The sequence below is a fragment of the Channa argus genome, chromosome 9, assembly GCF_033026475.1.
Source record: "Channa argus isolate prfri chromosome 9, Channa argus male v1.0, whole genome shotgun sequence".
Classification (NCBI taxonomy): Eukaryota; Metazoa; Chordata; class Actinopteri; order Anabantiformes; family Channidae; genus Channa; species Channa argus.
In genome coordinates, this window is record NC_090205.1 from 3,724,557 (window position 1) to 3,751,882 (window position 27,326).

The window sequence follows — 27,326 nt, forward strand, 5'->3', positions numbered from 1 at the left end:
TTACTATTTTGGTAAGCATTGAGGATGTGCCTACACTGTATGGTTGGAGTCGGGACGTTTGGGGGTTCAGTGTCTTGCCCAGGGACATTTTGACACCTGGAAGGGTTGGGGTGCGAACCATCAACCCTAGAGTCAATAGGCTTGAAGCATAACTGATGGATGTGTACATGTTTTGCTCCTCTATGATCCTCCTACACTCATGGTTACTTGTGTGTGGTCAGGGTGGGTGATGGTTGGTCTGGGTGTGTCCTGCCCATGTGATGTTTGGGATTTATGAGAGGCTGTCGCCCTTTAATTAGCAAAAGACGACCATCAAATCATGGCTCTCTCCTATTGCTTCTCTCTTTTCATTCTCAGCCTCACTGTGTGCTGCTGGCGTCCAAAGAAAACTCAGCTCCGGTGAAGTTGGGGGGGTTTGGAGTAGCTATCCAGCTCGGAGAGTCTGGACTGGTCGCAGGAGGTACGGTAAACGCCACCAAACGTGAACAAGGTTTCCCTGAAATTGGAGACGTCTTTAAAGGAAATGTAAACTCTGCTGATTTTCCAAAAGCCGGTGTCTCATTCAAATGGGATTTACGTTACAGAGGAGGTGGGAAAATACAAGCTCGACGTTTAACCGTGATGAATTACAGGATATAGTCTGTAATACACAGAGCCATTCAGCAGAACAAAGATATTGTCTTTCTTTTCAGAGTAATAACTCAGTCACTCAGACATTTCAAATATATCGATGCAACCGCAGGATATGATTTTTTCTGAAGTGTAGGAAGAATAAGCTTCCATAAATCCTTTTAGAATCCTCTTAACAAAGCTGGTTTAAAACTTCCCTGAGAATCATTTAATTTCCTTAATGTTTTCTGTCTCAAAGTAAAGCAGCGATCGTCTTTTTTTTTTTTTTTAATGAACAAATGTGTTTAGTCACTATTTAAAAGGAGGAAGTAATAGCTAACATTTCCATTTTCTTGTTCAAAGGGTGTAAAAATAGAACTTAGCCTAATGACTCAAAGTTAAAGTGAAATTGTTTGCGTGGCTTCAAATGTGCATATACCTGTGCATCAACATCGTGTTTGTAACCCCCCCAGGTCGGGTTGGAACTCCCCATTTCATGGCCCCAGAGGTGGTAAAGCGAGAGCCCTACGGCAAACCTGTGGACGTGTGGGGCTGTGGCGTGATCCTCTTCATCCTCCTCTCAGGGTGTCTGCCTTTCTACGGCACTAAGGAGCGTCTGTTTGAAGCCATCTGCAAAGGCAAATACAAGGTCAGGAGTTTCGCTGAACTCCCTGGAGTCTCTGATTGCAAAAGTGCGGTTTCACACATCCAATAAAAACAGTCCCAAACTACAGACAAGCCACGCTTTTAATTGGACTCAGTCTTACTTTAACTAACCGTAGATTAGACTGAAGAGCAGACACAGAGTGAAGCAATGAAATGTTCTGTCCTAGAGCTGCTCTGCAGACAGTGAAGATCTACTAACAGATAGAGAAGTTTTCTGATTTGCATCTTTAAGCTTTACATTCAAATAAAATGTCCTAAAGCCAGAGATACAGCCACTATCACTGCACTACTATTACCTGTTTAGAGGTATTTCCTGAATGTTTTTTAATCACTTCAGCAGCACATTTTAAAGTATATTTACTTTTTCAATCAGTTACATTTTGTTTGTTTTTTATTTTTATCGCGCTGCCTGCTGCCTGCTGCCTGCTGCCTTCTGAGAGCTTGAGTGCTTTTAAAATGAACTGAGGTGCAGTTAAAAACTGTCCTGTGGTCTGATGACCAAATATTTGAAACTCTTGGAAATTCTAGATACCGTGTCCTCAATACTACAGAGGAGAGGGACCATCTACCGTGTTGTCAGGGCACAGTTTGAAAGCCAGCATCTGTGACAGTGTAGGGTACAATTAATGAACATAGCTTTGTTACTGATTGTTGCTCCTTTGTACAGTGACCTCGAGTGACCTGAAATGCACTTTTTAATAAAATGTATTATTATTATTATAGCGTGGGTAATTTGAACATCTGTGAAGGCACAATCAATGTTAAACGATTGATACTCTCTGGTCACTTTATTAGTATTATTATTGAAATGTAGGTGTTTTTATGTAAAGTGTGTGTGTGTGTGTGTGTGTCTGCAGATGAATCCACGGCAGTGGGGCCACATCTCAGAGAGCGCCAAGGACCTGGTGAGACGTATGCTGATGCTGGATCCTGCTGAGAGGATCACAGTCTATGAGGCTCTGAACCACCCCTGGCTCAAGGTACTGCAGGGTGTTAGGCCACACGACGTTCACAGTGTTTGTTTTAACATGTTCAGTGTCCCACATCTGAATCTCCCTCTGTCTTTCTAGCAGCTTGTCAGTCATGTGTGAGACACTTTGAAACACAGTGATTTTACGATTGAATGAGTTGGGATTTTACAAACTAGATAAAAACTGACTTCTGCCCCCTTAAAGGCATCATAGAGTCGTCATTTCAGCTGCGTCACTTTACAGCTGGATTAAAAATCAACATGCCAACTGCAGCTTTGTTTCAGTGTCATGGCAAGAAATCTTAGAACACATTTCCTGTGTTGAAGAGTGACACAACTGTGCAATCTCTAAGATATGCACCTGACATTGTGACGAGCGTGAAAGATTTTAGTTTGTGCTTGAGACACGAGTGCAATAGTAACAGCGTATAGTCTGAAGCCATAACCATTAGTACAGGTCTTCAAACAGAAAGACCACGACAACGATACCGGCCATGTGATGTCAGCAGCAAGCTTTTATCAGGAATCTCAAGTCCTCTCTTTCACTTAAATCTAGTTTCACAAACAGCGTTCTCTAATCACAGGGACCACAGTGCTCACTTTTCTTATCTCCCTGTGGCAGCGCTTTTTTTTTTGCAACACAGACGTGGGAAATCTCCAGCAGCAGCTTTCTGACAAACTGCTGAACAGTGCGATGGACTGGTTTTCAGTTAAACAGTCCAAAACCTGGGTCTTTTATCACTACATTTAGGCTCAATGAGTAAAAACAATCATAACTGTGTTGTTGATCATCCGATTACTGGTTTGCATCTATTTTTATGAAGCCGTTGATCATTAGAGTAAATTAGAAAATCACCACTTCCCAAAAGCTTTTGTTTTGTTTTATACAAATGCAAACTGAATATTTTTGGGTTGTTAAAAAAAGACTTTTTCTTGGGAGCTGGCAACTGTGTGAGCCTTTTCTCACATTTCATAAACCTAATAAGAAAATCCTCAAAACCTTAACAGATTATTATTAGTTGCAGCCTAAAAATACTTTGGTTTATTTATTTTTTTTAATTAATGTTAACTCCCAGTTCATTCATGTGTTATCCAGCTTAACTTTAAGCTCAGCTCAGGTTCTCTGATATCGTAAGCTGGCTCACATAAGTCAGGTGAGATCACCATGGTAACAGATGCTGCATGGCTAACATAAAGGTCAGAGAAGAACAGGATCAACAGCCCAAATACTAAAAAATGTGTCACTCATACAGAAGAAACCTGATATGGAAAAAATGGTTCAAAATAATGTCATAAATAATTAAGCAAATATTTTTATAGATTGTATCTATAATATTGTTATAGATTTCAGTGTCTCACAGCAGTTTTAAAAACTGACCTTACAAAGTTAATGTTGGGAGCATCTCATTAGTGTTCTCACAAACACCCCACTCAGAGTAACCCAGGAGAATGTCAGAGCTCCAGGGTGTGTGTGTGTGTGTGTGTGTGTGTGTGTGTGAGTGAGTGAAAGGGGCTTTACCCTGGCTGGCTTTTTTTTTTTTTTTTATGGTGATGTTTGAAACTGAAAAAAAATTCTGCCGATGTTGAGTCAGAAGGAAGTTAGTTTCATCACTGCTTCAAGCTCCATTAACATGTGTTTCTGCTGGGTAGTATGATGATCTTTGAGAAAATGTAGCTGTTGTTTGGCAATTTGCTGATAATCAGTAAATCAGAAACATAGAAATCTTTTACTACATCATTAGGCCAAACTCACCTAAGACTTTTGTCACGTGACATGTTGACAGAGCTCAACTAAGTTTCCTTTCCTGTGTTGGATTTCTAAGGAGAGGGACAGATACGCCTACAAAATCCACCTCCCTGAGACTGTGGAGCAGCTGCGAAAGTTCAATGCAAGGAGGAAGCTCAAGGTTTGCATGTGCACACGCTGGCATGCACTATCACCTTGTTGCCATGATACCAGGTCTGTGTGTTTGATGGTGAGATAAGTGTTAAGAGTCACAGTCACACGGTGTGTTTGTCGGTGTTTCAGGGGGCTGTGCTGGCTGCAGTATCCAGTCACAAGTTCAACTCCTTCTACGGAGACCCTCCTGAGGAAATTCATGACTTTTCCGATGACCCCAGCTCCTCAGGTACCCACAGACGTTTACAGTGACATTTGATAACCTTTAATCTAAGGCTCACTTCCTCCCTCAAATTTCCTTCCTGTGGTTGCTTTTTTTTTTTAATTCACTTTAGTTTTCTCTGCAACCCCTGGACAGTTTGAAGCAGCTCATACATTTACTGAAAACATGCAGATTGTTTGAGTACATCCATCATAAAAAGTGTGTTGTTCTCTACAGTTTGACAGTTTATCTCATTACACGAGTTAATAGAAAAAGCAAACGCAGAACCTTCAGACTTTAAGACACATTTATCCTTTTGTGCTTGTTTTGCATGTCACATGTTTCAGTTCTTGTATGCTGAGACTAACTGTGATGACTTTTTTTTTTTATATTGCATAAAGTTAATGCAATTAAGAGCAATAGATAAAGTAACCTAAATAGGAAAATAAATGACATTTATACATGTGATTGGTCTGACCTCTTTTTGCAGCAGGAATAACTTCAAACATTCCCTCCTGCACATCAGCTCTGATGGTTTTAGCTCGTTCCTCTTCACATAACAGCTTCAGCTGAGAAAGGCTGCTGGCTTCGTGCATGAACTGTCTGCTTCACCTCCTTCTATAATCTGCAAGTGTTGCCAGCAGTTTGATCTTTTCACTTCGGGTTCCACAGCATTTCGTTATGACTTTGACTCGTCCATTCCAAAACCTTACATTTCATCTTCAACCATTCTTTGGTAGAACTGCTTGTGTGTTTAAGGTCGTAGTATTGCTGCATGATACAGTTTGTGTCGAGCTTCAGTTCCTAGATGACGCCGTAACATTTTCCAGTAAATTATAATTGAAGAGTCAGAATTATTGGCTCCAATAATGATGGCAAGTCGTCCGGGTCCACAAGCAGCAAATCTGGACCAGATCCTGCCTCCAACATGTTTCACAGATGGGAAAAGGTTCTTATGCCTGAAGTTTGGTCATTACAAAACATATCATTTAAGTCAGCAAGTTCTACTCTGGTCTCATTCGTCTACATTTATTATTCCAACATCCAACAAAAAGACTGGATGTGTTTATTTGGTTTCCTTTTTCTAGTTTTAGACCGTGAGTGAAATTCTTTTCCCTTTTTAGACGATTTTCATGCAGAAACTGTGAACTATAACTGCCTCCGACAGTTTTTAACATTTAAACCTTTATTTCTTTGCAACCCGTCAATCTGTTTCTCTGTTTGTCTCTATTAATGCTTCCCACCTGTTAGGACTACTAGCAGCAGAACGTACGTATCCATAATTTACTCTGTACAGTTAAAGGAGTGAGTTGTCGTAATGTTTATAGCAGCCTGACGTGAATACACAAATACGTCAATGCAGTCGATATAGATGCTCATCACAAAGGTATCTCTTCTCATGTGTGTTTGTGTGTGACAGGGGCTGTGTCTCAGGTGTTGGACAGTTTAGAGGAGATCCACGCTCTGACAGACTGCAGTGAAAAGGATCTAGATTTCCTCCACAGTGTTTTCCAGGACCAACATCTACACACACTGCTCGATGTAAGTGTCACACGCAGACACAGCTCTTTAAAGCTTCGCAGTCTACAATAATCCTCTGACAACCGGTAGTGTGTGATTCATGTTTCCTGCGGCAAAACCTGTAGCACTTTATTGACTAAAAAACAGTTGATAGCATCAACGCATACAGATAAAATAAAGAAGGCACTAATTATAGCAGACAATACTGGAGCTGCTCTTTACTCGGTGTGTGTCTGCTGTGTTATATCTGGAACATGGTGCAACACTGTGCCAAGAAGCCTGACAAGATAACAGTGTTATGTAATGAAGCAGTGAAGCAAGACGGGGTGTTAGTTTTGTCCAACCATCTCAAAGTGGATAAATTTCATCTTAGACCGTGTGCATCTGCATCCTCTGTAGTGAAAGATGCTGTGGTGAAACTACACACAGATTTTCTCTGCATTTTGAGCTGCTGTGTTTAAACTGAGTTTTATTTTTTCCCCAAATGGTTCTAGTGTACATGTGCATGGTCATGTAGATAAAAGACATCTCGCTCAGTGTTTGCAGAAGATGCACTTGGTGCACAAAATATACTTTAAATAACTTGTGCAATACGACAAAGTAATTGCTGCCAGCAAAATGCTTCGTTCTTTAAATACCAATGCATCCTGAGCACATGTGCTCGTGAAGGTGGTCGCAGTACATAAATGCAGTGTTTACAAAAAGTGCAAGTACTTGCATAAAGATTACTTCACTGGACGTACCCATGACTGTTCTTCTCAAATTGAAGTACTGAGCACATGTTGTAGTATCTACTAGCAAGTACTCAACTAAGAAGACACTGCACTTTAGGAAGGTATTGAATTTGATGTTTTTAAAACATAAATATTGTGACAAAAGTAAAAGTTATGGCACAGAACATTTCCAGCACAAAGCATAGCACGAAGGTCAGTAAAGGTAAAGGTGGAACGCGTTCTAACCACTTTATGTACTGACAGCTGTAATACCTCTTCATTTATTAGTTTATTAATTCACACCTGTCTGACCCTTTGGAGCACGTATTTCATAATGGGACTTTTAATAAATGGAAAATCATTAGCACCTCTTCCGCCTCTGCATCTGTATTTGTCAGTGGAATTGATGATACTGATGCCACTGGGAATAGTATACTCTGTGCATTTACATCGATTGCAGTATTAGACTTTTAACACAATTGCTGCAATGCAATGATATCATCTGGGGAGGTGCAGTGTTGCTGATGCTAAATAAAAATGTCCCACGTCATGCAGTTCCTCTAGCAGGGAAGTGGAAATAAACATGGCAGTGGTTTCCCAAGAATTGATTCATGTTTTGCCCTGACACAAATTGGTTCAACCCTTATTAAATTTTGTTCTTAAAGTGTCCTCAATGTCTGATTTCAGGTGAACCAGAGACTATTTTTCATTGAAAGCTGTCCTGCCCCTGTGATACTGTGATGCTGTATGAATCTGACACATTATCTGCACTGGTCACAAACTAAAAATATTGATTGAGCAGTGTCACATTGTGGTAATGGTCTAGTGCCGATTAATGCTATTTCCGGTTAAAATGAAACCAAAAAGTGTGCTGACAAAAACACAGACACAGACATTTAATCCACTCTGAAAGACCAAACTCTGCTTCCGCTGAAAGAAGCTGCCTGATAACTCATGTTAATTTGTATTAACCTGCCACAGCAGCACAGCTTTTTCACACTTCATGTTAATGAGTAGTAAACAGCTTTGCTCACCATCATTAAAACTAACCACAATAAAATGATGTTGAATACCAACAACAAGCTAACTAGCAAATTGACTCAAGATTTTGCTTCGATGGGAAATCGATCAGCAAACCTGATCTGTGTCAATGCCACCAAAACTTAAAAACACAGGTGCTACCTGCAGGTTTCTCTGCACCTATTGGTGCATCAAGTAAGGGACCGTCTGCCATTTACTAATAATGATTGAGATGTATTTTCTTTTCCTGTTACAGTTGTCTCTTTAAGTTCACATTGTAGGCTCTATTTAGTTCAGACGTGATGAGGGGGTGGAGGAACTATTTTTATGCTTGGCAGTGTCTTGTCAATCAACAAAAAAATACAGATACAATATTGAATACTTCAGTTATTTTAAGCGTTTATTTCCAAACAAATTCAGTTGATTCTAAATTAAAATCCAATAGTCACAGGAATAACACGCAAAACCTGTTTTGACCCTTTCTACCAGCTGAGCCATTGTTGGTCCAACTTTAACTTTTATCTTGAAAAATTAATATATAAAGCTGAAGATGATATAGTATTACCACTCAATTTTATGTTTTGTATCTTAATACAATATAATAATGGTCCAAATCCCAGTTTATTTTATTTACGTTTTTATAGGTTTATATTTTCTATTTTAGACAAGTAGGTTTGGCTGTCAGGCAAGTGAGCTACAAGTGAGCCTAGTTTTAAGCCCTGACACTGTTCAGGATATCTCATGACACCATCACTGATGAGGCGTTGTGCAACGGAAAAATGACTGTCCTGTAAAAACTACCCATGACTAGAATCAGTGGCTCCACAGTTAAAGCAGAACCCTGAATAACCAATGTCTCAGCCAATTCGTCTGCTTTTGCAGTTGTGACTAATGGTGAGTCGCCGCTTGTTCGGGGATGTGGACGCACACTGGAGCATCTGCCTGCTCACCACATCAGAACCATACTGGGTCACAAGTCCCAGTTCCCAGCAGGTGGTGCAGAGGCTAAACAGTGTTTTAGACTGTTTTGTCTGACAGTCTGGGAACATTATTTTATCTCTTTGTGTTCTTATTTAATCCGTTTAGTTTACTCTGCTCTCTGTGTTAAACTGAAAACCTGCTGGAAGGACAAAGGAATTTAACAAGACCCCACAGCAGAGACGAGTAGACTAACAAATGCTAGAAAAAAGCTTGTCTGTTTACGTTCAACTACTTTATTACAAATATTTACATCTAAAAAATGGTGCTGGTGCTAATAATCAGGAGCTTTCTGACAGCTTTACAGCAGCTTGTCCTACTTGTTGAAGTGCTGGAAATGAGACCAAACATTTGTCTGAGGGTAAAGTACTAACTTGACTCAAAGTAATGCACTGCCAACAATAGAACATTGGGATTAGACGTTTAGAAATCTGTTCCTAGTAATTTGTGGATCTGACATGAATATAAAGATTACAGAAATACATAGGTTTCCTCAAAACTCTATTTCCATTAAAGTGGCGACACTGGTTTTAAATGATTTGCAAATCATTGCATCCATTATATTTAACTTCTTGGACAGCTCTCCAGTCTGTCTCAGGGACAACGCAGAGACCTACGCAGACCAACCATTCACAGGCAACCATTCACACTCCCAGGCCACAAACCGGGCAGCGTCTGGCTGTGAGGTGGCGGCGTTAACCACTCCACCAGGGTGTCGGAGAGAACTCACTGATTTCTCTTTTTATTTACATTTTACACAGGGTCCAACTTTTCGGGATTGGAGTTTTTATTTCAAGATAAAAAGGAACCTTTAAAACGACACTTTGTCATAAACAGGGAAATTCACTTTCATGGAGTTCAAACACAGTTCAAACATCAGCTTCCCAGAGATGCACCTGGCTGTGGTTTATAAGGGTCGATTTAGAAATACATCTGTGTTCTGTTCACTGCAACAGGATTTTGAGTTCTCTGCTCAGCCTGTTGTTCCCCAGACGCTCTCGGGACCGTCCCCGCAGTGCGTGTGATACAGATCGTGGTTGATGGTTGAGGTCATGGGGTCGGATCCTGACGGTCCACATCAGTTCACTTCTGAGGGACAGATGTCGTTTCGAAGCCACAGGAGATATTAAAATATGAAGCTCCTTGCCTGTTTTATTTTCCTCCTTCACTATGCTGCACATCAGCAGCACACCTGGGCCCAGAGAAACACATGTGAACGCTGTGTTTTCTCACACACTATTTATACCACAGACAGAGAAGGGAAGTACAAGTATTGTACAATTTTGAGGTAACTAAACTTCACTTTTAACAAGTTTCCAGAAAACAAGTTGTTCTTTGTTGCTGAAACGCCCATGCAGCCAGTAGTCGGAGGCTGATTAGGTTGATGTGGGCTGCAGGAAACTTGTGGATCTGCCAAGTGAGTGTGTAAGCAGCAGTGTCAGTGGGAGCCTGGGGCTGCAGATGTCTCCATTCAGCCTATGTCACAAACCCGTGTCCTGCTCTGAATGGGGGTGGGGGGGTGAAAGGGACAGAGGAGTGCAGCCCATCCCAGTCCATGAACAAATAATGGCTTTTATTGTCAGGCCTCAGTGCCCTGCACAACAAGCACAGCCTCCATCACTATCAGTGCGACTGAAAGTAGCCTCCTCACAGTGAAACACGCAGAGGAAACCAGAAATCCTGCAGACACCGAAGGGATGGAGCCGTCTGGCTTAGATAACCCGCGTCTTGTTTACACTCCGCTGGCTGGGTTTGTCTGACAAACCACTTACCGTCTCCTGGGTGAGTGTGTGGTCTTCCTCTTTTTTTTTTTTCTCTCTGCTTTCCTTTTGCAAGAAGGAGCATTTGGTAAAGCGATACCTCGAGCTAATTTGAAGTCAAAACCCTGTGTGTTTGTAGCATTTGACATGTATCATAAGGGGCTTTGGTCAAGTGCATATTAAGCTTTCCTAGGTAATGGAGGCAGGATACGTCATCGTCAAGGAAAGAATGTAGGATTTACCTGGTGCTAATAAGAAATTTAGACGTCATTCTGTTTTCAACAATTTTCAAGAAGAGTGAAGCTTTGTTTTAAAAGCTGCAACGGTACCAAAAACTCTGTCCATGTTTGTATGTTGATACTGATGGAAAACGGCCTTTTTTCTGCACGAGTCGTTCGAGTTCTCCAGGCCAGTTTTTAAACTCCGCTCTATGAACTGAGAAGCAGAAATGTGACCTGTATGTCTGCACCTAAAACTACTCTTCACAGCTAAACAGGATATTTAGGTTTGATAAACTACTGCAACTCCTACAATTTTGCACAATTGTGAAGTAATCTGCCTGTAAAAACATTTTTTTTTTACCAGGTTCCTTCCTTTTTCACAAGTGTTTTTACTCCTGCTTCTGCAGCTGTCAAAGGTCCTCTACAAGAAAAGGCTCATTTCAGAATTTCCAGCACATGACGAGGTTTGATGGCGTGTCGTTGCAGCAAAGCCTAATGTTTTTGTTCTGTTGAAACTGAATCCCGTCAGTGTTGAGAAATAACAGATCATTTCTGTTGAACTTTACGGTTTAGTCAAATGTTGCTGCTGTTGTATCTTGTGTGGGTGTTTTATCTATCATTTGCCCCCCGTTATGATCTTCAGCATCACATGGCTGCTGCAGCTGCTGCTGCGGTGAGCGCGAGAACAGTGTTGTTCTCAGGGATAAGCTGGTACACAAGCCCTGTTTGTCTGAGTGTCTGTGCATCCAGTTTGTGCACTGTACAGCAGAATTAAAGGAACATACAGGAGATGACTTATCGGTATTTGATTTAAATGTCGGTATCCGTGTGTGTGTGTTTTAGAAATTCAACCTCTGCTCTGGTTGGAGTGTACAGCTGCTGCTTTTGTTTAGACTGTGTTTCAGGACTGTTCTGTCTACAAACATACAGCACAACCCACACTCATCCCTGACTGGGCCCATACAAGCCGCTTTAGTCAGTGAAGTTTATTAGTCAGCTGGGATTTTTATAGACTGTGTCTGTTCTTCTTCCATCAGCAAGATGAGAAAATGGTCCTTTTTTTTGTCTTTTTACTCTGCAGAAATTAGGCCTGTGGTTAATGAAGTTTACAGTAAACTAGTGCCTCTAAATTCACTGTGATAATTAAAGATGCATTCGAGCTGTTACTTCTGTTTTTCTTTAGATAAAACACTATTTTACAGTAATTGTCTGCTGGCAGTCACACTGTGCAGGGCTGTGTTAGGCCTTGTTGTGGTTTCGAACCTGCTTGTGCTGTTCTATTTAAAGTTTCAATAGTCTGACTTCTTTTCTTTTTTTTTTTTTGTTGTTGTTGTTTCAGCTCTACGATAAGATCAACACCAAGTCGTCCCCGCAGATCAGAAACCCCCCCAGTGATGCCGTGCAGAGAGCCAAAGAGGTGATGCAGCACACAAACATAATTAATACCAGCATGCATCTACTTGATGTTTTCCTGTTGCACTTCATGTAATGTGGGTGATCAAAATGAGTGTGCAGTAAGAATCTGCCTAGATGACAGATTTGCTCATTTCTGGCTTTCCCCTCACTGTGCTCGCGCTGAATTAATCCCACTGTCTTGTCACGCACTAAAACTAACTCCTCATTCTGTTCTTCTTTCTGTGGGGGTCTGTGCACAACCAGATGTGCTCAAAGTGTGTCCAGGGTGAACATTTATTCTCCATATTAAAATCTTATTTGGGGTTTGTTTGAAAAAACATAACAAATCTTGATCTGAGTCCACGGGAGTCAATGCGTTGCTCTGCTGAAATACAACCTTAGACAAAAATAACTTCAGTCAGAATAATATTCCGCCCTTTGAAGTCACTCGTAAAATCAGTACAATCATTGAGTTGGGATGCAGAAAACCCCGGGTTCGAATCCTACCCCACCCGGTGTGGCCCCTCCCAGCAGCCAAGGGCCACCTTGATGTGGGTCCCAAGCCAAATCACCACGGCGACGAGCCGAAAGCCGATGATTTTGAAATCTGAATTATTGTTCCATTTGCCTGTGAGGACGTTGTGAGGTCCCCTGCAGTTTGCTTACGATTCTTTCGTCGCTCTCGAGCAATTAATCAATTATTTTTGTTGGTCTTCCACAACTCATAGTTGGTGCTGCTTCCAGCTTTATGGGTTACCGATTTTATTTTTATGATTTATGACAGCTGTTTGTTTCACCTTACAATAACTTACTTATTCTACATTCCTTGACCATTTTTGTTGCTTCTGACGAAGAAGGAACATTTGCACTCGAATGTGTTAGGTCCTCTCTCTGTTTTCCTTTGAAGTGAAACTGGAACTAGCTAAAGGAAGTTTAGTTTGATACTGACTTGAGAAAAGAACAGATTGAATAACTAAATTATTTTTGTTCCGTCAGCTGCTTGTTAGTTAACGATCCAGCTCCCTGTGACTGAGGCTCATTGTCAGAGCAGCTGTATCATGGTAAACTGACCTGTTTGCACAGTGTTGTTAAAGATCTCGGGCTTCTCTGTTTGACCTTCCTCATTAGAAATGATGCTAGATGCAGCACACACACAGAGTTCACTTCCCAGTGGTTGGTGTACATTAAGCTTTGACTCTGGCTACGATGAATCCACATACACACACTGTTAGCGTGTGTTTATGTGTTTACTTCCTATTCCGGCAGGATGCAGGATTCTGGAACTGATGCTTAACAAGGAGAGTGAAAGAAAAGGGCGCGTGGGACAGTGGTGTGCAATGCAAGTGTATCAGCGCGCACATGCGGTGCTGCAATGTTTGTGTTGCTCACTTTGTCGAGGGAGCAATTAAACAGCCTGAACAGTAAAGGAGTGGGCGGGGGCTGGCGTCTGAATCCCAGAGCTGGTAAGACAGGGAGAACCATTTAGTGGAGTGGAGTTCTGTTCTCTGTGGTTTTGGTTCCTGTCAAAGAGACTTTGCTAATTAACACAGCTGTGCTACACTGAGCCCCAACAAGTTCAAGTGTGTTCATATTTTCCTACTTAAGTCTAGCTTGATCACGAGTTGTAGACAGAGCCACAACAGATGCAACACTGTCTGCCAGAAGGGCGTTCGTGTGTGTTTTTATGAGTTTTCCCCGCAGAGAGCCAAACCTTACAGACACCTCAACATTACTCACTAAAATCTGCTTTTTCTCTATCCAGACCTTAGTGTATGTTTTAAGCATTTCACAGAAGATAGTTGCATAATATCTATCTGAATATTAACGAATAAACTTATTCTCTTGGCTTTTACAAGATGCAGGAATGGAAAAAAGTAAATGTTTGATGTCGAGTACCAACGATAGTTATGCTAAGATAACAGTCTGACCATTATAAAAACGCTCGGCTGTTGAGTATTTTTAGAATCAAAAGGTCGCTCAATCCTCCAAAACGCTATCTCAGATCCACTCTTGGTTTAATGTTTGGTTGTGCCTTTAGAGACCAAGCCACCACCTCCTCTGCTTCAAGTCTGTCTTCACAGACTGGTTCTGACTGATATTGAAATTCCTTTTAACCAATCAGAATGCAGCTTCTGCTGGTCTCTAGTTTGTTCCTGGCCCAACAGAGCAGTGTCACAGTGCTTCAGACTTCAACAACGCTTTCCTTTTCCTGCCTGCACTAAAACCTTTATACTTCTGAAGGTGCTCTGTTAGTGTCCGATCTAATCTTTCGTTAGTGAAGGTTTCACTTTGTCTGTACGTACTAATCTCACGGCCTGTTCACAGCCCATTCAGATTAGCTGCCATTCAAAGGCACAGGTGGAGTTAATCTCTCCCCTGACCTCTGTCATCACTGACCTTCAAACTTTTACCAGTGAGATCTCACAGGACAGTCAACAGCCTGTATAACCCTTCTCCCTGTGTCTTCCTCCACTTGAAGAGCTCCTCCCAAGATGAAGCAAGTGGGGCTTTGAAACATCTGGAATATGTAAGACCTCATCACACTACTGCCATATTCACAATACTAATGAGTAGAACACGAGGCCCAGTAAGCTGGCACGGTCTTTAAAGTGTAAAGGTACTAAAGGTGGTTCGGACTGAGGTGAGGGAAAAATCCAGATAGTGTCCATGAACGTTAATGCTGTGTAGCAGCTTCCTTTTCTTTGTGAATCAAAGTTTTCATTTTTAAGGTAAAATGTTATAAACTAAAAGTTAGAAATTCAGAGGTGGCCATCGCACACGCACACGCCCTCCTGCTATCTGATTGGCCCCCGCTGGTGCCCCCTGCCAGAATCAGAAGGTTGTCTCTAACATCTGTGAGGAGACACACATTGACCTCAGAGGTGCAAATTTACCACAGAAAGATACAAATTAATCAGTGTGAAGCTAATCGGCCATTGAGTCGAGGTAAATGCTGCTGACAGATTGCTGCACATAGCACCTGCTAATGACCTGCTGAAGGCCCTTGACTGTAACAAGCAGAATTATATTACAGTTTAGAAATAATAAATGTCTGTAGACACTACACAGCCCTCTGACTGATGAGCACATTTGAGGAAGAGAATGTGTTATGACTCCACTTTGCAAGTTTCAGTAGGTTTTCACACACTTACACACACCCTCCGAGGTCTCGACTCTACAATGCCACATTCACCAGTCAGGCGTAACATTACTGGAGCCGACATCAAACTAAGTCACGTCAAAAGGGCCGGAGGAGGGGGAGAGCCTTGACCCGTTTGGGACTGTGACTCAGTGAGAGGCGTACAAAGTTGGGCTCACACTGGCTATGCAGCTGTAAGAGGTGGTGTTCAGGAAAGTCTAAGGGGACCGTTAGTTTTGCTGGCTCGCGCCTCATAGGCTGTTCAAACTCCTGCAGGTACAGTAAAGTGCTTGGGTAGGAGTGTGAATGTGTTTGATTTGGGCATGAAGAACAACAACTGCTGTGGCCTAAAAGCAAACTGTTCGATGCCCTTTTTCGCTCTCTACATGTCCAGGTACTGGAAGAGATCTCCTGCTACCCAGAGAACCACGAAGCTAAGGAACTCAGAAGGATACTGACTCAGCCACATTTCATGGTGAGTCAAAACACACACACACACACACACATCTGTCGTACCTCACAGACCAGGGCTCAGGACCGCTGATGATGCTGGCCAGACATATTGTTACACAGGAACATCGTCTGTCATGAGGCTACAAAGTTGGAAATACACACATTTAAGAGTGATTGTGCCGCAGTAGTTGGGGGGTTTAAACCTGGGAGGGGTCTAAGAATCTGAGCAGCAAGTGTTACTCCAGCCAAGGGGAAGTTATTCTAGTGCTGTCAGCAGCTTCTCCTGCTAATCCCATCACATTAACGAGCCTGAACTCCGCCTCTGATCAATGGCCTGCTCAGCATCAGACAGACAGACAGACAGAGGTGGAGGAGGGTTCAGAGGAGGAGAGACATGAAACTGAAGCAGATGGGAAAACTGTATCGAAATGAAATGAATGAGGAAATGAGAGGAAAAGCTCATTAATCTCGATGACAGTAGGGAGGGGAGGTACGGATGGAGGTCAGCAAGGTGTGACTTGTACGATGTGTTGTGTCAGGTCAGAGGTTTGGCTCCCTCACAGAGCTACAAGGGTGCAGACTCGACAAAGGGAGGGAGGAAAATGGGCACTGACTTCCTGGGAGCCAGGTGGGAGCAGGCAACAGCAGACAGACCGTGTAAGGCTGTTTGCTAGTGTGTGATATATAAATAGCTTATAAAATTAGATCTTTAAGAAAATCACAATGATCTAACCCCAAGTATCTAAGAATTCACACATGAAAATAATGGAAGATGTTTAAATCTGTATGTGTGACAGAATATAAATGGACGACAGAATCTTTCCGACATTAAATGGCACAGTTTGTTTAGAGGTGAGGTGAGCGCTCAGTGGGATGGATACAACATTCAACGTGTTCACAAAAGACGCTACAGTCAGATCATATTCAATGTTGTAAACAAACATGGCAGACTGTGTTCTGAACTCAACAAAGAGACCACAAAATATAATTAAATGAGAAAGATGTGACCGCTTCTTTTAAAAATGTTAATCTGGTGGCCAACACCACCGAGTATGAACTTGCATTATTGCCGATAGAATAAGGAGGAGTTTGAGCTCAGTCTGCTGCTGTTGGGACCTGTAGCTGTAGAGCTCTACGTCCCCTTTAGGTAACAGTAAGAACATCATTCATGGCTCTGATAGTCACTGTAGCACACTGTGCAGCTGCAGCTCAGCCCCCCGGTGAGGACAGGGTTAATGAACATTACGAGCAGAGAGGAAACGAGTGTTCAAAACACTACGTCCCTTCAGCTCAGCACAATTCACGCTTCCTAGTTTGGCAGCTAGTTTTTTGTTAGTGTCATTGGTTCAATGAGCTAAATGTAAAAAATAAAAGCTTGATTTCTTTATACATTTAGACATTAACTTGTATTCGGTTACACAAAACAATGTGTTGTTTTGTAACTGCACTGAGTAAAGTTAAAGGAGGAAATTTATACTGAAAACTTTTGGCCCACTTCAAATGTTTTACTCAAGTAAAAGTACGACCTATAGTCCAAAAGACGATGTATTTTAAATCGGTCATTATGGCAAAACGTGTACAGAATTAAAAAGAATTTGGTGTCAGAGGTGGAACTGATTTTTAACCAGGTCAAGTGCCGGAAGGTGTTTAACTCACACAGACGCAACAGTGTTTATTAAACATTTTTAGGTTAAAATCCTCAGCTGGTATTAATGTTGTGGCTAATCGGTGTAGTTCAGGGCACAAGAGAAACACGAACCATGAGCTGTAAACTACTGCAATTTAAAGTCCAAAGTGCACTAATCTGCCTCCAGGCCTGGTGATTATGGTGCTACTGCCAATAACTTCAGGGAGAGTAGCATTGCTAAAGGCTCAACTCTCATTAAAACAGCTTTTAGGAAGATTTCCCACTGTAGACAAACAGGAAAAAAGATGGTACAGCGAACACAACACAGCACAACCTGCCTGCTGCTCTTTCAAAAATGGATCTTTTACGATAATATTTGAGAACAACTGTAGAAAAAGTAGAGCAGTTATCCTGTGGCTTCACTAAAGCTTCTGTCTTTAAATGCTGCCCGATGTTTTGTTATTGCTTTTTGTTGCTCTGTTCTTTTCTCTCTCCCCTTTCCACTCACCCCAACCGGTCGAGGCAGATGGCCGTCCACCCTGAGCCTGGTTCTGCTGGAGGTTTCTTCCGTTAAAGGGAGTTTTTCCTCTCCACTGTTGCCTATGGCTTGCTCCAGGGGGAATTGTTGGGTTCTCTTTATATATCTTTATAATCTTGACTTTATTCTGTAAAGTGCCCTGAGATGACTTTGTTGTGAATTGGCGCTATATAAATAAAGTTGAATTGAATTGAATTGAATTGAATTGAATTGCTTGTAGCAGTTTCTGCCACCGCACAGCTTCAGTCCTGAACAGCGACCTTTGGAGATGACCTTTGCTTTATTAAAAACACGATCAGTGGGATTTAATGTCACCTCCTTGTTCATTCCAATATCTCTGATGAGCCGTGTTCTAAACAGTGTTTCCTCTGGGGCATCGATTCAAATGAAAATCTCACCACCGTCATTCTGTCTCCCACTCCCTCACTTATCTGGTGCTGCTTTTCCACAACGCTGAGGGATTAGTTAACCCCTGGACTCTCTTCTCATTAGGCTGCAGTCACTAACACACACACACACAACTTGTCCTGCTACATGGAGTTTGATTTGTGTGTGACTGAGGGAAGGCAGGGACAGGTTTCCTCTTTGTTGAGGTTTGATCGCCAACCTTACAAGTGACACTCAGGCTCCTTTGGCTGCCAGCCGTGCAAACACTCTGCTGCTACACAGGACTCTGCTTTAACTGAAACAGACAGGGGGCTGCCGACCACACCCCCGGGGAAAAGAGGAAATACCTTGTAGTACACCAGAGTAGACAGTCAGAGGCACGATGGAAATCCCTGCTGGTGTTTAGTGGGTCTGACTGTGGAACCACCCAGCAGAGTGGTTCTTGGTGTGTTGCCTTAAAGTACTGTTCACGTACCTTGGTGCTGCCTTTGGATTCCAGTTTGTCGAAGTAAAACACTTTTGTTCATGCAAGCAAAACACAACAGCTAAAAACCACCCGGCAGATACTATTGTTACATAGTTTGTCGAGTAGTTTGCATTTTTATATTTCTCTGTACTCAGATTTCAGTCACCAGCTGATAACTTTCAGTTCTTAAAAATTAGCATCAGCCACAAAACTCCTGAATTAGTTGAGTTAAAATACTGTATAACATTATCGTATATAATGTACATGAAAAGCTGAGGTCGCTGCACAAATGCTCCTGTTTGTTTGGTTATTTATTCTCCCAGTTGTGGGTGTTTTCTCCCCCTCCCTGCATTTTTTTAGATTTCTCACCTGAACACACTGGACATTTTACTCAGTCTAACGCTGCCTTTGCTTGTGCGACCACAGGCCTTGTTGCAGGCCCATGACGTTGTGGCCCACGAGGTTTACAGCGATGAGGCACTGAGGGTGACCCCTCCACCCACCTCGCCCTACCTGAACGGTGACTCCCCAGAGAGCGCCAATGGAGACATGGACCTGGAGAATGTCACGAGAGTCCGTCTGGTCCAGTTCCAGAAGAACACAGACGAGCCGATGGTACAGTTCCCATATTTTCATTATTCTCCGTGACTTTTAGCTGATCCACTCCATAAACATTTAGGCTGATCCGGTTGATAAACTCCTTAACTAAAACTTCACCTACCAGCAGTGTGACATCTTTCTACTTAGTCAGCAGTTACTCAGATTTTATGTTTTTCTGTCTAGGAAACGTGAATAATATGGAAGCAGTTACTGAATAACTGTAGCAGTTGACACTTTTTAAGTTTCCTTTGCTATTGTGTCATTCTTTCTTGGAAAGATTGACGTAATTTACAGTCAAATATCTGCTCACTTTGTAGGAAATTATAAGACACACTGTCCACAACATAAACTGGAAAATGTGTCACCTTAAGGTTTTAGCAGAACAAAGCATAAATAATTATGAAATAATCACTGTGCAACATGCTGAGTACAGTCAGAGCGTTAATTTAAATATCTTTAACTGAAATAAAAAGTAACAGTAGAAACTATTTCATTCTACTATTCACACAGAATTATCATCAGCAAAGCTAAAAGTGAAGTGGTCGAAAGCTGAGGCAGCAATAAATAACACAGACATGTAATGTGGTTCCTGGCCATGTGAAACTTTGTCAATTATTTTCAAAGGGAGTGAAAAATAAATTTTGGGGAAATAATCTTAGAGCAAGTAAAAGTGGAATGGTGGAGTTGCTGTGGTTGTCTAGACACGAGAAAACACTAAGATCTCACTGAACGAGTCCGTGTTTTTGTTCCTGCAGGGCATCACACTGAAGATGAACGACTCGAACCACTGCATCGTAGCTCGGATAATGTACGGAGGAATGATCCACAGACAAGGTGAACCTGCAGTCATTTACACGAGCACCTTCTTAAATCGCTACACGCAGGCTCATCTATACTATTAATGTTCACTCTCTGGTCCCAGAACCACATGTGCATGTTGCATTTCATCTTTCGGAGCAGAGCTGTGCCTGGTTTTATTTCCTCATAATCTTGGTTTGATTTTTTTTTTTTTTTTTTTTTTTTTTTTTATTAGAATAAAGCCTGATATCACGTTTCATAATGTTTAGTTTGGCTATTTATTGTGTGCTTATCAATAACTTTTATTTTAATGTAATTTAAAATGCAGCTTAGTGTTGGTTTCACAAAAATCCAAATGTGAATGTGATTTAAAGTTGTTTTCATTTGATTATTTAAAAATATACAGAGAAAACAAGAATTTTGTCGAGACGAATTTAAAGTGTCTTATGCTTCCAGTCAAATCGGAATCAGGATCTTCTGTCACATAGCTGTGAAGTTTGGCTGCTGCATTTATTCTCTTTGTCACGCATCATCACCTGTGATACAGGATCTGAATGTTTCAACTTCACTAATCTTTTTTATAATCTTACTGTTATTATTCATGCAAATTTATAGGAAGGAGAAGTAGAAACTCTGTAGTCTCTAAGGAAATCAACACTTCAGCAGCTGGTTTGTCTTTGCACTTGTGGCTGCACACAGCATGTGACCGGTTATTAAACTAATTACATATTTTGTGGCTGTGTGATGAGAACAAAGGTTTGAGTGCACATTAGTGTCTCTGTGGCCTGACTTTTGTCCCGTGTCCTCTCAGGTACGTTGCACGTTGGAGATGAGATCAGGGAGATCAATGGCATCAGTGTGGCCAACCAGACTGTTGAGCAGCTGCAGAAGATGCTGGTGAGTGTGTGTCTGTGTGTTACCTCAAGTTCAAGTTATACTTTCAATTAACATTCACACCTCTGACGTGCACAGTGAACTTCCTGGACTGTGCCCAACTGGGACGTTGTGCAGCATTTGACGTCTGTGATAGAACGATCCACGAAGGTGAAGCTCTGAAATTCGGTTTCATGCCCCGACGTGACTCTAGGTTGCAGCGTCCACAGACTGTTTTAAACTGGCTTTGTGTTTCCCATGACTTAGTGTGTTGTGGGTGTTTCTGTAATCCACCGAACCTGCCCAGCTCTGCCGGAGCCCTGTTAGGATTTCTAAGTAGATCCAAACAAACCTTTACAGCAAGTGGAACAGCCTGCACAGGAAACTACTCTCCCTGTTTAACAGTCTTTCACTGTAACCGTTTCCACCTCCTCTGATGAGAGTAGCAGGAGCCAACGGTGTAGCTGATGTTCGCTGATGTTCTTCTGAAATGTAACTGCACGTCAGGGCTACAGGGTTCGAGGGAGACGCCACATGGGGACTGGAAGAGCTGTGATTGGCTGCTTGAGTTTTCTGGAGGTTAACATCTAACTTTTGAGTTGTATCTAGATGCTTATGCTCGTTCAATGAAGCCTTCAGCTTCAGGTGGGCAGTAATGGCCAGTGACCGAGCCACGTTCTCCAGGCTTCCAGCTCAAGTTCTCGTGCAAACAGGCTCGATGGCCACTCTGTATAAAGAAGGAATAACCAGCAGAGGTTCCGTTTGGTTTGACCTACAACCAAAAGAGAATCCAGATGAAAAGATTAATACCTTCACATTTGAGGTTTTGACACCAGAAACTATTTGCCTAAAGATACCAAATGATAATTTGATTATTAAAGTATCATCGATAATGGAATAATCAGCTATCATTCCAACTCTAGAGAGGAATATACTTATGTTTCAATGCATCTGTACCAGGCCTGCAAAAAACAATTATTTACATTAGCAGTTCATGTACAAATTACATTCTCAATCAATCATTTGAGCTATGAAATATGGGAAAACTTAAAAATTGTCCATATCAGTTCCTAAGAGTTTATGGAAACATCATTACATCTTATACTGTAAAACCAAAAGTCCAGAACCCTGGATGTTTTCTGTTAGGACTAGGAAAACCATCCAATCATACCATTTTACAACCTTCAACTATTTCATACTTTAAAAAGTATCAGCTTATTCAAAGAGTTGTGGATAAATGTTCTGCCATGAATCGATGCTGCTCTAATCTCTAGAAAAGTGTCTTGGTAAATGTCCAATAAGACAAAGCTGACGATGTTTGTTCACAGAGAGAAATGCGAGGCAGCATCACCTTCAAAATAGTGCCAAGCTACCGGACCCAGGGCTCCTCATGCGAGGTAACACCACCACCTCCTTCTCCTCATCCTTTACACCTCCTCTTCCTCCTCCTTCACTGCTGATTGTGATCTCTGGATCTGAATACTAACTGCTCGCCAGGTCACTGAGCGTGTGTGTAACCACAGTATGCAGTGTGTGTGTGTGTGTGTGTGTGTGTGTGTGTGTGTGTGTTTTGCTGGGGCTGAGTCAGATATTCAGCACACCAATTTCACAACCAAGATACCGGAACACCCCTCCCTCACCTCTCCCTCATGTGGCCACACCTATCTTTGTGATCGCATCCTTCTGCTGCCCCACCACCACCACATCAGTACACACAGTACAAGGTGGACAAAATGACAGAAACACCTCTTAATTGAGTATCTGGCCTTTCATCTTGCTTTACAGAATTTTTTTTTAGTTCAAGCGCAAGAAGAACTTTGTCTCATTTTAATGCTACAGAATAGGGCTGGATAAGAACAAGGACAAGAGCTAAAACAAACTGTTTCATACAGAGCTGAAATAGAACGTGTTCCCTTCCAAATCCATGGCTAAATGTTAGTTGGGCTGCTTGGTGTGTAAACTGTCTGCTGTGTTGAAGTTCAGTTATTGCAATGTGCACTTGAACATGAAGCAGTAGTCAATGTAAGCTGCTATATGAGCGACCTCCAGTGATGAGAGTCCTGTGTTTGGCCTTTTGACTCTTTACTCTTTGAGTTACTTAAGTTGTCTTCAACCCTGTTACAGCAGCAGCAGCAGATGTTTGCTCAATACACACAGCGAAGGCAGTGATGAGCTTCTAGATATAATCTGGTTTAAAATACAGCTTTAAACCTGATGTATTATCACAAAACAAAGTCCTGAGCTTGATAAAACAATAGGTCTGCAGAAACATGTATTGTTTTGTTAGTTTATTCATCCTCACACTTTAAAAAATAATTCAACTAACACCTTCTCCCACAAGCACATGGCTAATTGGGGACAGCAAAAAACTTGAACTAAACCTCTAAATGACCCATTTGTCCAGATTTTTTTCAGGAGATAAGTGTTAAATGTTCGTCACTGTGAAGAATTAACGGGTGTGGACAGAAGAAGGGAAATGTAATTTGTGCAACATTTAATTTCCAGAGTAAAAAACTTGTGGTTAACATGTCAATTAGCACTTTTGTTTGACAGAAGCTGTGGTTTTCAACTAATTTCACTTTGACACAGTTTGGTATTAAAGTGTTAGTTGCTCAAAATTTGTGCTGTTTGCATAAAAGGGTAATTCTGTCCATTGGTGTTTCCCAGAAAGAATAACAAATGTTCTTAATTTATATTCTCCGTGACTTTTAGCTGATCCACTCCATAAACATTTAGGCTGATCTGGTTGATAAACTCCTTAACTAAAACTTCACCTACCAGCAGTGTGACATCTTTTCTACTTAGTCAGCAGTTACAGTTTATGTTTTTCTGTCTAGGAAACGTGAATAATATGGAAGCAGTTACTGAATAACTGTAGTTAAGTTTCCCTTGTAATTGTTAAAAAGTTTTTAGCAGAACAAAGCATAAATAATTATGAAATAATCACTGTGCTACATGCTAAGTACAGTCAGAGCGTTAATTTAAAAATCTTTAACTGAAATAAAAAGTATCAGTAGAAACTAACTATTCACACAGAATTATCATTAGAGCTAAAAGTGGTCGAAAGCTGAGCCAGCAATAGAAAACATAGACAAGTAATGTGGTAATGGGTCAATTATTTTCAAAGGGAGTGAAAAATTAATTTTGGGGAAATAATCTTAGAGCATGTAAAAGTGGAATGGTGGAGTTGCTGTGGTTTTCTTTATTTAGGCCTACACACAATAACAGCACAGCTACACCATACTTTTGATTTGAAAATCAAAACCACAGTCCTGCTTTGATGTGTGCAGCGTTTACCTGATGCCAGAAAAAGAACAAATGAATATAAGTCCATAAATCATAAATGAATCATCCAAAGAAGTTGGAATTATCACTTTAACAATTCAGTTATTTTCTGCTTTATAATTATGTGCAGGAGCCTCATGTTTCAGCTGTTCTCACCAACTAAACGGTGATTAATAAATTCTGTAGTTCTAAAATTTGACTCATTAAAAACATTTAATTCTGATAATTCATGAGATTATTAAAAAGTCAGTTGAGTGTTGCCAGACAGGAGGCCCAGTTGGTCTCCTACACATATTGGACCTATATAAAAGAAAAGATGAGATTGTAAGTAAAGTGATTATTCAAAGATTAATTTGAGACTAATTACCATGTTTGCTGTGTAGAGAGGTAATGTGTGCAGCATCTCATTTTCTGAATAAAAGCTCAGTGATTTCATGGAAATTTAGCTGTGGTTTGGCTGTAAATGAGATATTTTCCAAGTAGGTTCTCAATCAGTATATAAATGACCCATAACTGCATCTTCAATGTAGTTTTCAGTAGTAAACTCAGCAGTTAGTCAATCTCTTAAATCAGCCCATAAAAAACATTTAATTGCAGCTTTGTTAGTCCTTCATCACTGGCTCCTCATCGTCTCAGCTGCTCTGAACAGTATTTCATGTTAGTGCCGCGCCCCCTTGTGGCGATGACAGGATGTGCAGCCTAGAGACCCTCTGATGATGATGTCACTCGTTTCCACGACACATTTCATTACGTCAGTGATGTGGTGGGTCTCTACAGATGTACTCTCTTCATGGCCTACGGTCGCTGCCCACAAATCTGTGTGTGTGTTCAAGTGTGTGTGTGTGCGCTGCTGACCTGTGTGTCTAATTTCAGAAAGAATCCCCCACCACCTCCAGGCAGTCCCCTGCCAATGGCCACTCCAGCATTAACAGTTCTATCTTGGTAAGGACCCCCAACCCCTGAAAAACCCTGCAGACAGACCCCACCCCCCTCCAGTGCGTCTCATCTGTCACATTGATGTGTCATGGTATTTATACATGTCAGCTGACCCCCCGTCCCCCCGTCCCTGTAGGTGTCCATTTATCATGGTTTGTGTTTGTTTTCATTTTGAGTTGTTACAGTAGAATTAGAGTTGGGGGGTCGTGCTGTCATCGACCCCGTGTCACTCTCCCCTCTTCCTCATCTGTTTGAGCCGAAGGCCCCCCCGTGTCCGATATCTCAGTTAACAAATTGGTGTGCCTCATAAAGCCTGCTGACACAACCCACTGGGATCAGGTTCTGCAGATCCCCTGTTTCCCCACGAGGCTCCGGACCGACGCTGATGTTGCAGCTGCTTTGCTTGCTCTGTGCTTGCTTGGTTGCTCCACAGCCAGAACTGCTTTAACAGATGAGAAGAACTTTCTTCTCCTTCCCACTTTTCCCCTTGTTGTAGCTGCAGTGGATAGACTGCAGCCGAATGTGTGTGCATGGTTTCAATTTCTCATGTTCTTAGAAGAATATATACATTGTTACATGCGTCTTTTACTTAACCTTGTCTCTCTGTCACTGATTGTCTGTTCCTACAGGACCTGCCATCCACCATTCAACCCAAAGGTCGACAGGTGAATAAACACATGTGACTCACCAGCTCCTTACACCACAACGCTTTAGCATCCCCCCCCCCTCATACTGAGTGTGTGTGTCTTGATTTCTGCCCAACCCTCTCTCTGTCTCACAAAATTCCTCAGTACAGTTTGGATTACTGATCAGCCAGGGTCTGACCTTTTTCAACTCTTAAAGAACACATTCTTGGGCCAAATCCAAAATGCATTAAAATGAAATTCTGCAGTTGACACTAAAATATGAAACTGCAGCTGTTAAGATTTAATCTGACAAAACAGAGAAACACAATGAATGCAACTACATTAAAATTGAGCTTTTTCAAGTGTGTTGTCAGGAATTAGACTTTATAGAACTCAACACTTGACTTTTTAGACCAAAAGGCACCAGTCTGTCCACGTACATCCAGCTGGTTAAGGCCAGGACACCCACAACCTGCATGTCTTTGTGATCCTTCTCTAACACACACAACAAATCCAGTTATTAGGACATAAGCAGTAATGGCACTGCAGTGGTCACAGATAAAGATGTCCAGCATGATGTCACCCCTAATATTTTAACATCAGCTGACACACAGCTGGGTTTAACTCCCAGGTGGAGCTACTTGCTGCACTTATTTAACCAGTCGATTAATTTGCAGAATAAAGTTTTTTGTTAGTTCGTTTTTTAGTTTGCAAAAACAATAGAAAAAGGGGGAATAATTCCACATGGCCTTCTGTTTTGTCTGACTAAGACATTTCATATTAGTCAGTATACCTTAAAAATGGCTGTAACATCGACTGACACTCTATCTTGGACCCTTTTGACATCAGTTTAACTGATACGGAACTTTACAGATCATGTCTCTGTAACTACGATCTGAGAATACAGACTGTACGAAGACCTCTAGACTAATTGGATACGAATGGCCACTGCAGTCACTTTCAATGTGTGTACAGTGCAGCAATAACAGCACAGGCATTGTTGCATAGCCCAGTTTTCAGCCCCTAACCACAAATCCATTCCTGCTGCAGTCACATTTTGGAGCATGGAGTAATTCCCAGCTGAAACGTAACATTACTCATCCAAAATCGTGCTTCTTCACTCGTTCACATTGTGAGATCAAGTACCAAGAAACCAAAGGTTGCTGGGACTGTGAACTCTGCCAGCAGAGGGCAGTTGTACACACGCTTGCCATTGCATCACCACATGTTAAAGTAAATGTTTCCAAAAGAGGGGTAGGCAGTTGTTCATCCCTGTCCTGTCTCACCACCATCAACCCCCATCCTGCTTCCCCTGTAATACCCTTGGAAGCCAAACTGCTGTTTAGACACTGCCGTTTTGCTGCATGACGTGTATGATGCTTTCAAATCCTAGATTGTATCCAGACCTCCAATCAAGGACAAAATGTCTGTTAAGGTAAGACACGGCCTCCACCATCACCAGACAACTTTTGACACTTTTGTCCCCAACGCTCCTACCAGCTCACTTTCACACCGAGAGCAGACCATAAAGCAGCAACAATAGCAGCAGCAACGTGTGATTTAAAATGTTGTTTGCAACTAATGGACACACAAACAATGCCTGTGCTGTTAATTACCAGTGTGCTGAGAGGCTCATTAACAGC

The 27,326-nt window shown here is 41.7% G+C and overlaps 1 protein-coding gene across 17 annotated transcripts in view; it reads left to right on the forward strand.

The window, feature by feature from the left end:
* Positions 1 to 27,326, forward strand: part of caska (calcium/calmodulin-dependent serine protein kinase a) — a 115,533-nt gene that overhangs the window by 80,137 nt on the left and 8,070 nt on the right. For 3 of the 17 annotated variants that reach the window (XM_067514976.1, XM_067514975.1, XM_067514978.1), the window contains exons 6-22: positions 358 to 460; positions 1,083 to 1,258; positions 2,133 to 2,255; positions 4,069 to 4,152; positions 4,275 to 4,374; positions 5,599 to 5,616; positions 5,768 to 5,889; positions 11,900 to 11,977; positions 14,435 to 14,482; positions 15,489 to 15,569; positions 18,992 to 19,180; positions 19,921 to 19,999; positions 20,775 to 20,860; positions 22,165 to 22,233; positions 24,995 to 25,063; positions 25,687 to 25,722; positions 27,077 to 27,118. In XM_067514976.1, the coding sequence (XP_067371077.1) occupies positions 358 to 460; positions 1,083 to 1,258; positions 2,133 to 2,255; positions 4,069 to 4,152; positions 4,275 to 4,374; positions 5,599 to 5,616; positions 5,768 to 5,889; positions 11,900 to 11,977; positions 14,435 to 14,482; positions 15,489 to 15,569; positions 18,992 to 19,180; positions 19,921 to 19,999; positions 20,775 to 20,860; positions 22,165 to 22,233; positions 24,995 to 25,063; positions 25,687 to 25,722; positions 27,077 to 27,118 (1,503 nt within the window). The remainder of the gene's footprint in view (positions 1 to 357; positions 461 to 1,082; positions 1,259 to 2,132; positions 2,256 to 4,068; positions 4,153 to 4,274; positions 4,375 to 5,598; positions 5,617 to 5,767; positions 5,890 to 11,899; positions 11,978 to 14,434; positions 14,483 to 15,488; positions 15,570 to 18,991; positions 19,181 to 19,920; positions 20,000 to 20,774; positions 20,861 to 22,164; positions 22,234 to 24,994; positions 25,064 to 25,686; positions 25,723 to 27,076; positions 27,119 to 27,326) is intronic. The other 14 variants (XM_067514984.1, XM_067514983.1, XM_067514992.1 and 11 more) reach the window with 12 other exon arrangements.